The 17,306-nt window shown below is 36.0% G+C and overlaps 3 protein-coding genes and 1 long non-coding RNA gene across 5 annotated transcripts; 2 read left to right on the top strand and 2 right to left on the bottom strand.

Moving 5' to 3' along the window:
* Positions 1 to 708: 708 nt before the first annotated feature.
* Positions 709 to 1,956, top strand: LOC145238636 (uncharacterized). Its single transcript, XM_080101868.1, has 3 exons — positions 709 to 912; positions 1,081 to 1,216; positions 1,811 to 1,956. Exons 1-3 carry the CDS (start codon positions 806 to 808, stop codon positions 1,877 to 1,879), a joined length of 312 nt encoding a protein of 103 aa, XP_079957994.1. The 5' UTR covers positions 709 to 805; the 3' UTR covers positions 1,880 to 1,956.
* A 62-nt stretch (positions 1,957 to 2,018) lies between these two features.
* On the bottom strand, positions 2,019 to 9,488 carry LOC145238635 (synaptic vesicle glycoprotein 2C-like). 2 transcript variants are annotated; one of them, XM_080101865.1, is made up of 12 exons: positions 9,258 to 9,488; positions 8,220 to 8,293; positions 7,931 to 8,057; positions 7,478 to 7,640; positions 6,598 to 6,719; positions 6,196 to 6,431; positions 5,405 to 5,505; positions 4,234 to 4,410; positions 3,681 to 3,892; positions 3,449 to 3,513; positions 3,085 to 3,205; positions 2,019 to 2,834 (listed from the first exon to the last, which is right to left on the bottom strand). In XM_080101865.1, the coding sequence occupies exons 1-12, from the start codon at positions 9,409 to 9,411 to the stop codon at positions 2,677 to 2,679; spliced, it is 1,710 nt and encodes a 569-aa protein (XP_079957991.1). In that variant the 5' UTR covers positions 9,412 to 9,488; the 3' UTR covers positions 2,019 to 2,676. The 2 variants fall into 2 exon arrangements, with proteins under 2 accessions (XP_079957991.1, XP_079957992.1); XM_080101866.1 differs by having other exon boundaries at positions 5,423 to 5,505.
* A 2,204-nt stretch (positions 9,489 to 11,692) lies between these two features.
* LOC145239328 (uncharacterized) lies at positions 11,693 to 12,538 on the bottom strand. Its single transcript, XR_013862285.1, has 2 exons — positions 12,314 to 12,538; positions 11,693 to 12,141 (listed from the first exon to the last, which is right to left on the bottom strand). It is a non-coding gene; the product is annotated as an uncharacterized LOC145239328 (long non-coding RNA).
* A 1,242-nt stretch (positions 12,539 to 13,780) lies between these two features.
* Positions 13,781 to 16,434, top strand: LOC145239320 (retinol dehydrogenase 12-like). Its single transcript, XM_080102629.1, has 6 exons — positions 13,781 to 14,042; positions 14,234 to 14,372; positions 14,528 to 14,637; positions 14,823 to 14,991; positions 15,666 to 15,894; positions 15,953 to 16,434. The coding sequence occupies exons 1-6, from the start codon at positions 13,839 to 13,841 to the stop codon at positions 16,062 to 16,064; spliced, it is 963 nt and encodes a 320-aa protein (XP_079958755.1). The 5' UTR covers positions 13,781 to 13,838; the 3' UTR covers positions 16,065 to 16,434.
* Positions 16,435 to 17,306: the final 872 nt, after the last annotated feature.

Genomic DNA, 17,306 nt, shown 5'->3' with positions numbered 1-17,306 from the left:
AAATGCTGGTATGCAGCTATTCGATTTGCGAATTGAGTGGTGCTCGTTTTTGAAAGAAAGTAAACTAAAAAGTATTCTAATATAGCACAATGGCGGCAAAACCTGTGTTCAAATGCATTCAAATACGAATGACGATTTGCTCGTCTGATCAATAAACGTGCCTAACTCCTGACAACACGGCCATATTCAATGTAGCCTAACCAAGAGTATTAAGCTAACCCACAATAGTCAGAGTTTTTATATTTTCGGTGTGGTGGAAAGGGCACAAGGGAAAACAATACGGAAAGAAAAAAATGTTAAAGTATAGTAGCTTAGGCCTACCATACGTCCTCTTTTTGGAGGACATATAGCCTCCTTTTTGACAAAAACCAAGTTGTCCTCCGAAGACAAGAAAAAGTACCCAAATGTCCTCCTTTTTAAAGAATTTCTGTGTGACAATTATGCCTTTGAAAACAGCCAATTATACATTTTCAGCTTATTTTTTAAAGAAAAGCCTACATGTGGTTTTTCCATTAAAAAAACAAGGTTTATTTTAGTGTAGTCATTATCCGAACTATAGTTCAATACCGTATAATTTCTGAGGCTTTTATTTTTTGAAGACTTAAAGTATTTTTTCATGTTCTTTTCAACAATGTGTCCACCTTTGGGGGATGGAAATATGGAGGCCTAGTAGCTGGCTGCCTAACGGTAATTGATTTTTGTGCCAGGATGAATTTCGCTCATTGGACCCTTGGCAACTAGGGGATTTTTTTAAGCTGAAGGACAATTTGTGCAGAATTGTGGCTGTTTTCCATCGCTTTTTAAAATGTCGCTGGTGGGGCGACTAAGAAGTGGGCTTTTATTAGCTCAGCGAATCACCACACGAAGTCATGGAATCAAGCCCGGAGCGCCCATTAAAGTTTTCAAACGACGGTAATAAATACCGATATTACCCCCCAAAGGCGAATTTATAATGTCAAACTTTGTTAAAATATTACGGTACCTAGCGTTTTACGAATTGAGGACCAATTTAAGTGAAATCTGAGGTTGTAGCTTAAAACTGCAGTATAAACCCACACCTTAAACTGCCATTTTTTGCAGTGGTGGAAGTTACCGAATGGGATACAGATGCGAACCTCCAGATGACCCACTTGTTGAATTCGCAATTGATGGAGTGATGTCTTTCTTTTGGTTTTGGATGTTTTGGCATTTTTACCATTCTGGTGGAACTTTAATAGTAAGTGTTGTTACACTTGTACATGTAATACTTCAAACTATTTACAACAATAAATGGATTTATTAAGAAAACCTTTAACTTTCTTATGAAATCTTTATAAAAGGTGTTTGAACCCTGGTTGCAGTTTTACTGATTAAAGCACCTAAAATATATCTATGGCTGTATTAAAAGGTTAAGATTTCGTTTCAATACATCCAACAGCAAAATTTCTGGCCTGTTAAACAGTTTAGTACAATTTTGCTGCTACAATGTCCTTAACCAAGCAACATAAACCTAATTTATTTAGGCTCAGATTCATTAAAAAACAAATTCAATCTTTGTTAGTCTGAACTTTGTACAGCAACACTATTAAATTAGTTTAACACATTAAGCATATAAATAGCATAGATGCACAAGGGTCACTGAATTAAACATAGCCCTATTGGCTCCCTTTGGCTAAGAAATTTGATGCTGAGGGATCTTGATAATTTATAGAGGGTGTAATTGATAATTGTGTTCTGGCATAATAAATATTTTCTACTTTCAGTATTACTGCGTTTTATCAACATTCTTTTGTATTTGCAAAATCCAACACATGTGTTAAATTTGTTTCAGAACCGTGGGGTGAATTACCACGAGTACACACATTTCACTGATGATGAACTTGGAATTTCAGAGGACTGAAATGTTTTTTGACAAGCGTCTGTTCCGAAATGATTTATGTTTTTGCGTGAAATTCAATACAATACCTTTAATAATGATTCAGCCAACCCAAAAAAATATTCATTTTTAACTGCAATGAAAACAAATGCTCAAACTGAGAGGCTCTGTCTTTATGTTTAATATATACATCATTATCAACAACAAAATATCTGCAAAACCATAACAATTTTAAAAAACAAGAGGTTGCACTTGACATTGCCTTCATACTAAAGTATTAAAAAAGGACACAAAACAAAAGTTTGAAGAGGGCATCAAAAAGCACCACCTGCATTTAAACTGTGATTTTCGAGTTTGCATAGTCATACTTCTTTGTCAAACAGCTTTATATTGCTGGCTTTAATATTGCCAACTAACCAACAAAACCACATTTTCCTTGTTAAGACAAGCATACAATGTCTTACACAGGCACTTTGTCACCACAAACTAGTTTCAATAGAAACGTAAGTAAGTGCATAGAAAAAAACTATTACCAAATTCACATTTTTAGACAACTTCAGTGGAAGAGAATAGACATCAACTTGTTAGTCAGAAATAGCGCCACCGATAACAAAAATTGGGAACATCTAAGTTTAACTAAGTTTAAGATAACAGTAGTAAAGATAAAATATTTACAAATTAAAATAGACTGAAATATGCAATACTATAATTTTTAAGGATAAATGACCTAATGTTTTTCTCAAACTTGACATGAAATATGCATACATTTATGTCTTGGATGCAATATAGAGTATGCCATCAAAAGAAAAACACTTTTAGTGCTACTTTAAAGTAATGTGTTTTGTATTGGGTATGAAAAAAGATGCAACACCACCAATAAAAAGGACAATGGATGCATTGAGTATGGGCACACTGCAGTCTTCCTCAACATACAGACCAAATATTACATTTCCCATCACAGAAGCAATTCTTGAAATAGCTACAAAAATAAATGCCTAATTAAGAGTGGTAACTTAAACAAACAGGAATAAATATATACTTGTTAAAGGATGAGGTTTTTTTTAAAACCAAACTAACTTTAAAACTTAGTTCCTATCCCTATCTATTTGTTTACTCCAACTAGTTCTCTTTATGTTATGATTTCTGGTCGGTTAAAATCCAACATCTGTAATAACCTCCGACTTTGAACCTATACCCAACGAGAAATGTAAGCAAAGACTAAAATAAACCTGTTAAAAATCCACTAGCAGAAGCACGAACAGAAGTTTCGTACATCTCTGGTGTCACAACATCCAAAGCATTCCACACCATTGTTGAGAATGCATTAAACACAGCACCCATTATCACCACCTGTTTAAATATTGTTTTATTTTAGGAAAGATTAAACATAACTAACTAGTAGCATGCTTGGCCACATTCTGGTCATTAATTGAAATAAGGTTTGCAAATTAGGCAAACATGCGTCTCATTTTTAAATATTTTTATTTTTTTAAATTATTAAAGGTGTTGAATATTTTACTGGTCTTAAGATACACAGGAACAAAAATTCCAGAATTAGATATAAAAGATAATTCTTTTTGGTGAGAGACATACCTGCAACTTGTTTTTCACCAACCACATAAACAACACACTCACTCCACTTGCTATAAATGATATAACTGTAAAAGAAACAATTTTACTTAGTTGTGGTTTTGTCAGTCAAATAAATCAAAACAAGATTTAGAACCTACAACATTACAAAAAAAAACAATTTCCTAGGGTTTTAAAACAAGTTTTGCCAAGTAAAGTAGTTGACAATTCACAATATAGTAACATTTATACTTACTTAAAATGATTTTTCCTCCTGTGATATCAATGACAAGTATAGTAAAAATATTTGCTGGAAGTTGGGCTGCACAATCAATGAGCACATCTAGATAAACTTGGGCAGTTGCATTTTTGTGTTGGTGAGACATGTTATGTGCAGCACATGGAGACCCAGAAAAGGCCTCTGCTTTTTCCATTAGGGTTGGAAGCCACATTGATACACTATAACCACTAAATTTCCCAAAATAAAAATAAATGTTGTTAGTTGCTAATAAATTAAATATTTTAGTACATATTTTGTAAAAATGTCCCTTGCATTTTTAAAGGAACACTGTTACAGAAAGTTACAGTTTCACAAAGTAGTGTGGGGTGACAGAAAATATTTTATTTTATACAGACATGCAAACTGGCCACTTCTTTACAACATTGCACACAAGTCCTACTGGTTTAAGATATGTCATTTTATGTGCACATAAAGCCAATACTACAAAAAAATGCACTGTTAAAGAGCATAATTCAGACAGGCAATAGACAGTTGCTCCACTTCTACAAGAGTTGTACTAAGCGCTTACCTGAATGCAATGCAGAAATATATGACAACCATCATAACTGAAGTAATACGCTCAGCTCCAGCACAAACAGCCATGACTTGATGCTTTATTGAGTCAAGAATAGAAACAAAAAATCCAACAACAGAATAGCAAAGTCTCTTTGGTCTACAAATGCAGTGTAACCTCTTATCACCATATCTGAAAACAAAACTTTTCTTCAATCCACTGCAAACAAACCAAACTGAAAAACACTGCAACAACAAATAGAAGTACAAAATGCATGCAACCCGATTCAATACTGTAATCATCTCTTGAAACATTCATGCAGACCAGCATACTCATTTATAAATCATATTGCGCAAAATCTATTAGAATGCTGTACAGACTCAAGACGATTCCCCAAGCATTTCATTTGGCAAGCTATAGGCTTGAAAAATCTAGCCTGTGGTGTGATTTCAACCCATGATAGTAATCTACCTGGGCGTGAGTGCTACCAACTGAGTTACACAGGCTCAGTGGCAGGCCCACCATAAATAAAAACACACGCCTTGCTATATGGAAAAGCTCAGGAGACAGACTTGATTCAGTATAACGGCTTCAATATGCATTAGTAATAGTGTGTTAGTTTTGTTACATGAAAGACTTGTATTTCGCAAACAAAAAACAAAGGGGTCATTATGTTTTTACTTAAAATTGTATCCTCCGCATGCAAAACAAAAAGTCTTTTTTTAACTAGTTTTCATATTATTGCTTGTTTATGATTTAGAAGACCATGTGCTTTTTGAAAATTAATTAAAATCAGCTGGCATAAAATTATTATTATACAGAAATATGTTGGCATGTGAAGTTATTACTATTTTGAGAAAACAAGTAAAGCATGGGGCTTTCAAAGGCTTGCTGATTTCTTTAATAGCCTGATATTTAATTCGTTGGACAAATTTAGAATTGTTTTTCATTATTGATCAATTTTAGGTCAAAACAAAGGTTTACTACTGAGAAATCGAGGCCAAACACAGTTACACAACAATGTATTAAGCAAAATGAACAAACTTAATTCATTCTGGACATTGTGGAATATTTTCACCCAAATAAGATGCAAAAAACCTCTGTAAAAGTGCCATAATCATTGTTAATGGCAGCCACAACAATTAATGGCATATGAAAAACATGTCTAAATACAAACTCTGAAAACCTTAAATGATGAACGTACAATTGAGAATAGGACAATGAAGGATTTTCACATTTCTGTGCTTTGAAAATTGATTGATGTCGTTCACTGACTATTTTGCTGTACTGAAATAAAAAAACAGTGATTGGAGCATAAATGTGTAATTAAAACAATGCAGCCATACATATGGTTTGTTTAATATAACAAAATGGCAAAGTTGACTTTTAAATTCAAACTACAAATTATACCACGGCACTTAACTACATAAAAACTTCAGGAATACATGCACACAGCATGCTGCCAATTTCAGGAAATTAGCTTGGTCTAAGAGGAACTAATTTGTTCAGTGCACACAGTTTAATATCCTGCACAGGTTTTTGGTAAGGTTTGGTTTGGGTGACCGCAAGTGTTTCATTTAAATACCAAAAAATAGCCATATTTGCTTAAACGAATTATTTATTAGTTAAATTAAATTTTGGGAAACCGCTGGAGAAATTTGGGGGACCGTTTCGGGCCCCCAAAACACCTTAAAAAAACACTGATCCTGCATATGTATGTCAAGGAAATATACAAACACAGAAGAAGCTGGTAAACTGAGTGCAAAAAGTAGAACAACGCTAACTTAACCAAAACTCACGAAAACAGGTCTGTAAAAGCACAATCATTTATAAAAAAATCAACACCATTTTTACACAATTTTATTGAGCTTGCAGGATTTTTGGTAAAATAAAACAGGGTGCAAAAGGATTGGACACACTTAAAACCCCCAAAAAACTTTAATATAAATGTAGAAACATAATTAACATCATACTTACTGGAAAAACAGCCTTGTTTGGGTGATTCATCATAAATACCCTTTTCAGGACATTTAAGGCCTCAACATTTCTTCCTTTTTGCATTAAAAACTTTGGACTTTCAGGCATAAGAATAAAAAACAGTGAAGAAGATATGCTGGGCACCGCACACATGATAATAAAAAAACGCCATGGTTGTCCAAATGGGGAAATTGAGTGAAGGTTTCTCTCTGAAGGAAGAATGGCATACCCAAGACCTGATTCAAAAATATGTTTCAACTGTTAAAGGAAATAACAAAATGAAAAAAGAATTCTTTTTGTTACCTAATTTAAATGGGTTATTTCGAAAAGAAAATGTTATGTAAGTATGTAAAGTAAGTCTGTGTGAATTTCATAATTTGGAAATTTTACAAGCAAGCATACCAGCAGTCAATAAGTTTCCAGCCATCCAAAAAGTGGCCAGGGCACTAATCATGGCTCCACGTTTTTCTTTAGGTTGAAACTCACTGAAGTAGGAAAAGCAAACAGGCAAAGAACCACCAGCACTGGAAACACATTATTGTTGACATTTATATTTGCATTTTGTTGCTGTCTTGGTTAATCTCATAAAACGTTATGAATAAGATATGTTAGGATGGGCAACAAAAGAGTCTGAGGTTAAACTAAAGGGCACCATCTTTAATGTTGAGAGGCAAACGTCAGTCAATACTACATGCAAACAGAGCATTGTGATGGCTTGATTGCTATTTACATTGCTCTATACCAGTGGTTCCCAACCTTTTTGTAGTCACGGACCCCTTTTATAAATTTTATCGGTCACCTCTGACGTAATTTAGTCTTTTTTCGTTTCCTGCAATATACATTATTATACTTTCGTTTTTTGGGGGCCGAATTTTATTCAACCTTCACAGTCCTTCAATCTCACTAAAGTTTTGTACTGTAGCAGTCAATGCACTAAAAGAGATAAATTTGTGGTGTACAATACTTAAAACAAAGCACAAAGAATTCTATTGTTAATGTGTCTTGTGATGTCACAATGAAGGTTTGATAAACAGTTTGCACTTATATACAGGATTGTAAAAATGGTTTGGGGACTTAAAAATATTGTACTGTTGTTAATGCTACTACAAATGTTTGCCTCCACAGACCCCCTGAAACCATCTCACGGATTGGGGTCCGCGAACCCCAGGTTGGGAATCACTGCTCCATACATAGCTTTTTAGTGCTTGTAATTGTAAGAAAAATACTTTCCTTTATATATTTCGTTATTTAATGCAAGTCAATACAGAAGTAGTTTGCTTACCCAATACCACTAAAAAATCGCAAAACCAGAATAACATGATATGAGCGAGCAAATGCTGATCCAACGCCAAATATTCCATTGATAGCCAACGAAAATATAACAATCTGTCTTCTACCCCATGAATCTGCCAAAGTGCCCCACAAATAACCACCAACCATCATACCTACAAACATTTAGTTAATTGGTTAAGCCTCTTCATACACACCACAGGTACAGATAAATATTTTCTAAATAAACAACAACTTAAACAATAAGATAGGCATAAAAATGGTCACTTTTAAGGTCCCAAAAGACACTCTGATCACCTTACAATATAAACCGAACTATTTAGGATAATGTAGAAAATAGTAGAGCATTTGTAATTTATAACAAATAATAACAAACATTATGACAAATATAACATATAATTTAGTTTTAACAAAAATTAGTTTTAATTTTTTAACTTCTTGATACCTAAAAACAGCACAATCACCAGCCATGTAAGTTGTTGACTGGACAACTTGAGAGATTCGCGAAGTGATGAAATAGTTAGCGATATACACATGATTTCCATGGCATCACTGGCATTAGCCCATCCACACTAAACAACAAAAAATGTATTTCCTTCTTCGCCTTCTACTTTAATTTTCTCTGTTAAGTATGTGCTTGTATATATGCATGCAAACTCCTATAAATCCCAGGCTCATTAGTTCCTAAAATTTAAAGGTAAATAGATGATTAAAAACATCAAATAAAAACAAACCTGCAACAACAGCAAGAACTGCCATTTACCGAAACCAGTGGCTTGAAAAGCTTCCTCATAGGTAGCAGCAGCACCTAGGATATACAGAAATACCTTTAAAACCGGTTATTTCAACTACTGATACAAATACTTGGCCTAATTGTTAGTGATGGGATGATACCAGGTTTTGAAGCGAGTACCGATACCGAGTACAAGTACCACATGCATATACCTTCGATTACCGAGTACTTAGATGTAGTCTTGTACTTAGCTGTATATCACTGGCTAATTTATCGACCATGGTCGGGGTACAGGCGTGCACACACACACCCTGAAAAACGTAATCGTAACCTAGCGGAACTTATTTCCGATTTTGTGCTGTCCGAAGCAAATATTGGCATAAAGTTGCCCGTATTCTTGTTGGTATCGAAACTGAGACAAAATATTTTGATACCGAGTACGAGTATCGATACCACTGAAATCGTTCGATACCATCAATACCGAGTACCCGTCCCATCACTACTAATTGTAAAACTGACAGGAATATACTAAATTACCTCTCCTGCTTAACAGCATAAAATCAATATTTGATTTTAGCTAGCCCTAAAAGTCATTGATTTATACCACTCCATATTTGCTTGTGAGACATTAAGTATATAACAAGGTTTAATTTAGTGTTACAAGAGTTACTAACCAGTCTGCAGAGTATGACGACTGCACATGCAAGATGTTTTTTAAAAAAAATGCATGCTATTTTTTTAAAGCACACTGAAATTTAACTTAAAGTATTGCCTGGCCATGTTTACCACCCATATCATCTGCCTTACACATAGACTTGGATGTTATTCATGCGCACACGCTGGAGATCTTGTCGACAACTGCCATATTCTGCACACTAGGTTATACAAATGCATGCAAATCAAATAGTCCAAACACCAAATGATGTTAATATGTAAAACAAAAGTTTCAAATAGTCAAACAATGTGTGCTAACTCTAAAGTAGGCCACAATTCACACAATGTTCAACAATTTCCACCACAATATCAAAATGGCAAATACCGTTGTCATTATTGTCATCATCATCATCGTTGTTTACCAGCAGATAAGCTTCATCATTTGATATGCTACCATCAAATGTTAGTTCTGATTTGTCAATTTCTTCATATGAACTGTAACTCTCATCACTGTTTCCACTTGGATTGACTGTCGTCATTCTTATTGTGCAGGTGTTACTTTACTATTTGACATCTTATTTACAACCTGTAAGTATGTTTCCAAACACTTAATTTTGGACATGCAAATAGGTGCAAGGTATTGAGAACAAATAAATTATAGCTGTAAGCGTACAGCAAAAAGAAAAACGTCACAAAATATATTTGGAATTTTGGACAATGCCACACGAAATCGAAAAACGTTCTCTTCTAGCTTCTGCAAAGTAAACAGCTAATCGTTTGTGTGAAGTGCAACGTTATCATGACGTAGTCTCTTGCAAACGGGTCTGCAAAAGCACTGAAAGAAAGCACCCGACCGTTCTTCCAAACGCACCTAGCATTACCGTGCTAATCATTCCAAGACTCACGCATATGTCTTACATTCCTTTATGTCGCAAACGTGGGCAATTATTCTTCCTAGATATTAGGTTGTGCGATGTGACGTAGAGCATTGGTCCACAACCACCGGGCCGTGTAAATTTCAGCTTATGTAAAAAAATTCAGATTACGTGATTTGAAGCATTTTTGTTAAATTCGCGGTAAAGCTCTCCGGTTTGTAGAAATCAGGCATTTTGTTTGTTATTCCGCATTTGCAGTTGTTTGCAATAAGACCTGTGAAGTATTGCTGTGAAAATGTTTTTGTTATGTAGTTTGTCATAGCTTAGTATTGCACGTAATATTATGCTGTTGCAGAAAGTGTTTTTAGCAGACGCGCATCGAAAGAGCCCTACACGTTTGACACGAATCTACCGGTCAAACCGTAAAACAGACTGGACGTGAATTTTGTTTACTCACTCCAGGGTGGTAGCGCCTCGTTGCGACAAAACAAGCTCATTGATCTTATTTCATTCATCTTGTAATGACTTTCATTGTTTAAAATTTCCTGTTTTGTGGAGACCGGTCAGCGACAAAACTTTAGTTTTAAAACCGGTCTGCAGTGCAAAATAGGTTGCCGACCCCTGAGTTACGCGATAAACACGGCTTTCCAATGCAATGTTAAATGCAGAAAATCCTCTTCGCCCAATTTGAACAAACCTTAAAGTACGAATGATTTTTATGCGGTAAGACTTGAACTAATCGACGTCGATTAATCCGGATCTTCGTATAATAGCCTACAGACTAATTTTTAAAACATTCCTTTGCATCGCCAAGTAATGCAAGAATGTCATCCATTAAAGCGGATGGCATTCTGTCACCCAAAGGAGGCATGTAAAATTACCGCATGACCCTCTGTGGGCGCGCAAGACAAAAGATTTCTACCAAGCCTGCCTTGATTGCCTCGTATTTGTCGTCGTTTGGCGGGGTTTCTAGCAGGTCGATAAGACGATTTGCTGTGTCCTGATCTAGAGCCGAAACGACATAGAGTACTTAGTTCGATCTAATGTGATGCGCTTTCTAGAGCGAACTCCGCTTACTGAAACCAAACTCGTGGCTGAGCTGTCCAAAACGTAGGTAACTTAACTGCAATAGCATTCTCTGAGTTTGTGGCTTCTGTCATATTGCAAAACGAACGTTTTTGCACGGTTGGGGTCACCACTGTAGTAAGGTGTTCATGTGAGGTACATCTTAACAGAACAGTGTTTCCCAACCTATGGGACAATATACGTTGCGTAGCGTTTTTTAACATTTCCCAGGGCTTTAAATTGTTGCCTAATAATAATTTTATGACAACTTTACGTGATAATGGTTAACTCCAGTTTGTGACGTCATAAGGTATGTGTTAGCTCACTGTTGGGTTTTGTTTGGCTGATAATGCGTTGAACCAGCTCTAAACTTTGGGCTAAACGGAAATGTTTGGTCGAAAAAACGAAAAATATTTGTTTGACAATTTGATTTTAAAAACTGGGGTAGTATAAAAAACTTTACCGACTTAAAGACAAGTATACAACCAAAATAGTAAGAATGCATGTTCATGGGTCGCGAATAACCACAAAACAAAATTTTTGGAAGTATTTGGGTCGCGTCAAAAAAAGGTAGTAATGTGCGAATACGACGCATAAGGCGTGAGTCAAAGAAAGAAGGCAATCTGTCCGGTTCGCTGTAGTATGCACAAGAACACGATAATCGTTGTGAGAGGCTGTTAAATTGTCTGCACACCAGACGCGGTTGACGGTGACGGCTAGCGATGTCAGCGCCGGCGGTTGTTGGCGGATTTTGCGCGTAACGTTTGACGCGACGTTGGCCCTTCACACCGGCAGTGCGATCGTCAACGACTTTTGTTGCTAAGAAAACTGGGTCAATGTGCTTGACATATTGAGTGTTTCTACGTCTTAACAAAGTTGCTACAAAATTCCGTTTAGTTTATTTTGTGACAAAATATAATGTTGATCATCATTCCACGGTAAAATGTTTCCAAAAACAACTACAACAGCAACATTGGATTAAGTTTACTTCTGTCATTGCTGTTGAAACACACTTTCCTATTTTACAGACAGAATATGTTTCAAAGTTGGCAATATAATAGCAATAACATAAATGAACACATTTTAGAAAACACAAGATTGCAGAAACGCAAAGGAAACAATCATATAACAACATACAAAAAAGGCTTAAATGTAAAAAGATGCATGTACATAAACTTGCACATTGTTGCACAATCACAATGATGTTGTCAAATGGAGAAAAAAACTTGTGTTCTTTGGCTCGTGACAGACTTTTCTGAAGTTTGTAACTTCATCAATTTGCTCGGTGATGTTGGATGAGGTTTTTATTGGGAAATTGCTTTCTATAGTCTGACAAACATGTCACAAATTAATATGTTTACAAAAATATTAAACAATCATTTCAAATTAATTTGCTAAAAACAGCCAAAAACAATTAAAACAAGACAATTTTTACCAATACTATTAGCACGTCATTGACTCCATTATTATTTTCCTGGTAAACAACGATAGAACAACCCACCTACAAACAAAATGACCTAAATCAAGCAGAAATGTATCATAAACAAGTCGAGCACCCGTCGAATACCAAATTTTTCATCCAGCAGTCTAGCGCGGCTGACGGAAAAGTTAAATCCGATTTAACTTTGCCGTCAGCCGTTTCAACCGAGAAAATCACGCCGTCACGGCAAGTCGCTGTCTGGTGTGAATACCCCGTCGATTGCCGTCGAACGCAAAAACGCGCCGCTATCCGCCAAACGCGTCTGGTGTGAATCTTGCTTAATCGGTAACAAATAACAATGCCTTCGTTTACATGTTTGTCGCTTAGCTGCTCACAAGATTGGTTGGATTCTTTTTTGTTGTGTTTGACTCCTTGCAGTATGACAGTGGTTCTCAACTAGTGGTCCATAATGACTTTTTGGGTGGACCACAGGACCACTAAATTAAGTGATAAAGAGATGATCGCACATTGAAAAATCGGTTTTAAAGAATTATGTTTCAAGCGTAAATGGTTGTTTCGTATGTGTACAAACTTGCTCAAAACCGAAATGGTCCACTATATTATTGTTACTGGGCCGGTGGTCCATGGCCTGAAACGAGTTGAGAACCACTGCTGTATGAGATTATAATTTTGTCCGGCCCATCAGATTCCACCCAGTTTTGTCTCTAGTAGCCTACATTGATTCTCAACCTTTTTTGTGTTTGTACATGTAATTCTTTCAAATATTTTTCAGGACAACTCGTGAAAAAAAGTATGTGTAAAAAAGAGGTCATGTTCTCCATAAAGCCTCGTTTAGTAACGTCGACGAAATATCTGATCTTGCAAAAATTTTTTCAGAGCAATTTTGCTTTTGATGTGTAAGTATTAAGTCAATTAAGGAAGGTGCTTCTTCTCGTAACTTTTAGTAAGATATTTAGGCAAACGCTTTCTAAATCATTCGTACTTTGAGGTTTGTTCAAACTCGAAAAAAGGGTTAAAACGCTTGGTAACCATACAGCACCAGCGAAACTTAAACTATACAAATTTAGGTTCAGTAATCCGAAAAATTTAAAACACATACGAGCCCTTGGCGAGTGGAAATATCTAATTTTAAATTATTTTAGTCAAATTTACCAAAGTGTTTCATACGTTTTATTAAACAAATGAATGGAACGTATGGTGATGACTGATGACATATATGTGTTAAAAGTTACAAATGCATGCAGACGCTGTCGCGTAGCTATGAATATGTTTTGTTTCACACCCGTTAGGTTTAGCAATGTAGGTTCTTTTAGCTAGGTATAGGTCACATTTTTAGCATGAGGCAATGTCGTCGTACCACATCGGCGTTGCGCAAACATTTAATAGCAAACAATGTAATTTGAACAAACCATATTTCCGGGAAACAAGTCTGCCCGATGGAATATTTCCCAGAAGTCCTGTCAAGTTTGTTACAACCAAAATTATCCGAATCACTCCGCTACAGTTAAGTGTATTATCGCTACCTTCAGTTGCCCGCCTTCAATCAAGTTTTTAGGTAACAGTTTAGGTAAGAATTTCCGGGCAAATGGCGTTCGAGCAAGTCCCAAAGCCAATTAGTGCTTATGGCAGTTGGGTTCGTTGCGAAGTAAAACTGAGTGGTAAAACTGTGATAATAACTGGTGCAAATACTGGTATAGGGTTATGGACAGCTATTGATCTTGCAAAACGGGAGGCAAAAGTGATCATCGCATGTCGGAATGCTAAGAAGGCTCAACAAGCAAGGTCTAAGGTACAACTTTATAGCATCAGAATGAAATTGCCTAACAAAAAGTCATTATCCTGAGCTTTAACTTATGACTAACATTTACGTTTTTATTGGTATGTGTTGACTTTAGATGTGTATAGAATCGTGATGCGTTAACATAGCAATTAAAAGTCAAAAGTAATTCTAACCTATTTTGGAAATAAATTGTATTTCAGATCATCGAAAAATCAGGATGTCAAGCGGAAAATGTTGTGGTAAAAGTTCTTGACCTTTCTTCAATTGCTTCGATCAGAGATTTTGCAGAAGACATAAATACAACAGAAGAAAGACTGGACATACTGATTAACAATGCAGGTTGTTATAGTTTTATCTGAAAACAAGCAATGTTTCAAAAAAGGCATTGGAACTGCACAAAATTGTCTTATTGCCAGTCAGTAACGCATAGCTCGCATAAAAAAAAACTCTTGCGAACTTGTACAGCAGTGTAAATACTGATTTTACTGTTTTAGGAATAATGATGGGCCCTGAAGAAAAAACTGCTGACGGAATTGAAGCACAGTTTGGTGTTAATTATGTTGGTCATTTTCTGCTTACAAACTTGTTGCTTGATTTGCTCAAGGTATGATTATTTCGGTTGTTTGCTTTTGTTTAACTCATTGAGCGGAACACTATACGCCATTCACGCGTTCGCAGAGAGCTGTTCTAATTTTTCAATGTTACTTTATTTTCGCCAACATCAGGTTGTTGTTCTACTGTATGGTCTAAATTCGCAACATAAAATGTTAAACCTGCCATTTTTTTCAGAAAAGCGCTCCAAGTCGAATCGTAACAGTCTCTTCCGTAGCACACTTGCTTGGACAGATTAACTTTGATGATCTAAACAGCAGTCGTGACTACCAACCCATGAAAGCATATGCAAATAGTAAATTGAGTTTGATTCTCTTTACAAGACAATTAGCAAAATATTTAAACGGTGAGCTGTTGTTGATGCAGTTATTACAAGTATAGACCTAACTCCAAATAAGGTTGAGTTTATGTATAGTGACGCAACAAGCCCGTGAAAAATGTTCGGACCGAAGACCTTAAACACAAATAATTTTTTGGCAAATTTGTATGGTAAAAATTTCTAAGTTTGAAAGAGAGGTCCAACTGTTGACTTGCTGCAGTAGTTTAGTTTACAAACTTGTTTACAAAACACACGTCAATAGCCTCTTGCATAATTGTAAGTCATCTTTTCACTTTTTGCAATGTTTGGAACGCAGCCTAATAATTTGCTTGCAATTTAAGCTCATGTGGTGTCCTAAAATGTTTGTAACCGAAAGGTCAACTGGTCTCCGATAAATATGCAATAGTTCCGCATTTTCACTTCAACCTACAACATTATAATTTTAATATGTAATACGCTTTTTACCACCACCCCGGCAATGTTCGGTGTTGCGAGATTCACCCAACACTTGACTTGAACGTTTCAAAAAGTTTAAATCATTTTTTTTTGACCAAAACATTTGAACCATAAAACACCCCTATGTCTGAAGAGTTTCTTTTGGACAAAATAAGTAATTATAATCCTCTTCAACAAGTGGGGGCAGACTAAAAATAGTAGCCTAGGCTACATTTCTCAAACAAGTAGTAAGTTAATGCATTTAGGCACCGGTGTTACCGCAAACTGTGTCCATCCTGGAATAGTAAAGACTGGAATTTTACGCCAAATTGATACCAGCGCTGGTAGCTTGATGTGGTACTTGATTTTTAACCTCACAAGAATTCCTGGCCTAAACTGGATTCTTAACTGGAAAACTCCTGAGCACGGGGCCCAGAGTTCAATTTACTGTGCAGTCGCACCAGAATTATCTCAAGTTTCTGGGAGATATTTCAGGTTTGCTTAGTTTCAAGTGTAAGTCTAATTAGATTTCTAACTCCAATAATATTTTTAGCGACTGCCATGTGACTGAAGTATCAGACGCAGCTAAAAACGACAATATCGCCGAGAAGTTGTGGAATGTGACATTCGATCTAACCAGAATTAGTTCGAAATCAAAACTTTAAATTTATATTACATTTTCACACTTTTTTGTTTGTACAATTTTAAGGTGCCAGTTTTTTTTGTTTTGCCTCATAATTTTTCTTTCTAGTGAAATGTTTTGACGTTTGTCTTATTCCATGTCAGCAACCAAGCATGTCGCTGTGGGGAATACCCGTTTTGGCGCAAAATTTGGGTTGGTGTTTTGAAAATGTATGAATTGTAAATGACATTGTGAACAAGCGGAACAAAAGCCTCCAGTGCCAAGTTTGTTTTCCTTTAGCTCTGTTTTTAATGCCTATTTGCATTTCTAAGATCTGGGATTTTGAAAAGTCAAGTGTGTAGAAGTCTGAAGTCGTTAAAGACCTGCCTAGTTGGGGTTGGGGATGTTGGATATTTAAACCTTATTTTCTAGTCCAGGGGTGGCCAACCCGCGGCTCGCGAGCCGCATGCGGCTCTTCGCCTGGTTTTATGCGGCTCTTAAGTTGTTGTCGAAGTTTGGGGCCATTGTGTATATTTGGGTTAGTATGTGGCGATCTGGTATAAAAATCGTTAAATTTAAAGTAAAGCTTTAACAATTTATTATTGGTATGGCCAGAAACCTTGCCTTAAAACTGCAACTTTATGTGGCAAATGGCTTGATTATGATGGCATATATTCAATTGTGAACAATGAATGATTGCTCAGTGTTGCGTACAATGCGAATGAGACACAAAGCAATATTTGCAACAAATGTGTTCCAAAGTAAATAATGCTTCAATCCTTTGTTTTTCGGTTTTTGAGCGATTGTTGTGGGTGAATGCATTAAAGACGTCGCAATGAATTTAGTTTCGCCACTTTGCACTTCAGGCACATGCGCGTTAGGTGTTTGCAGTGCCGGATTAACCATTAGGCAAAGTAGGCACGTGCCTACAGGCCAGTCAAAAATCCAGGCCACTTTAAAACCGGTGGAAATTTAGTCATGTTTTCAAAATAATTATTTTCTAAACTAATAAGTATTTACCTTAATAGCTCTGTTTTTTCAGATAAATTAAAGGTTGCAAAAATCGTTAAAAAAGACGAAATGAGACATGTTGCCACCTCAGACTTGGACAACTAGATAATTCTAGTTGTCTAGTTGGGCAAATTAGAGCAAAATGGCGGTAATTCTAGTTCTAATCTAATTTAGAATTATCGAGTAAGCTCTAATTCTAATTCTAATCTAATTCACAGTTTTCCCAAAATCGCTAGTTTGTCCAACGGCACTTTTAGGCATGTAATCTGAGCAT

Source organism: Phallusia mammillata, chromosome 7 (genome assembly GCF_965637545.1).
Source record: "Phallusia mammillata chromosome 7, kaPhaMamm4.hap1.1, whole genome shotgun sequence".
In the NCBI taxonomy this organism is placed as follows: domain Eukaryota; kingdom Metazoa; phylum Chordata; class Ascidiacea; order Phlebobranchia; family Ascidiidae; genus Phallusia; species Phallusia mammillata.
The sequence above is the reverse complement of the archived record's forward strand: the minus strand, read 5'-3'. Positions and strand labels throughout refer to the sequence as shown.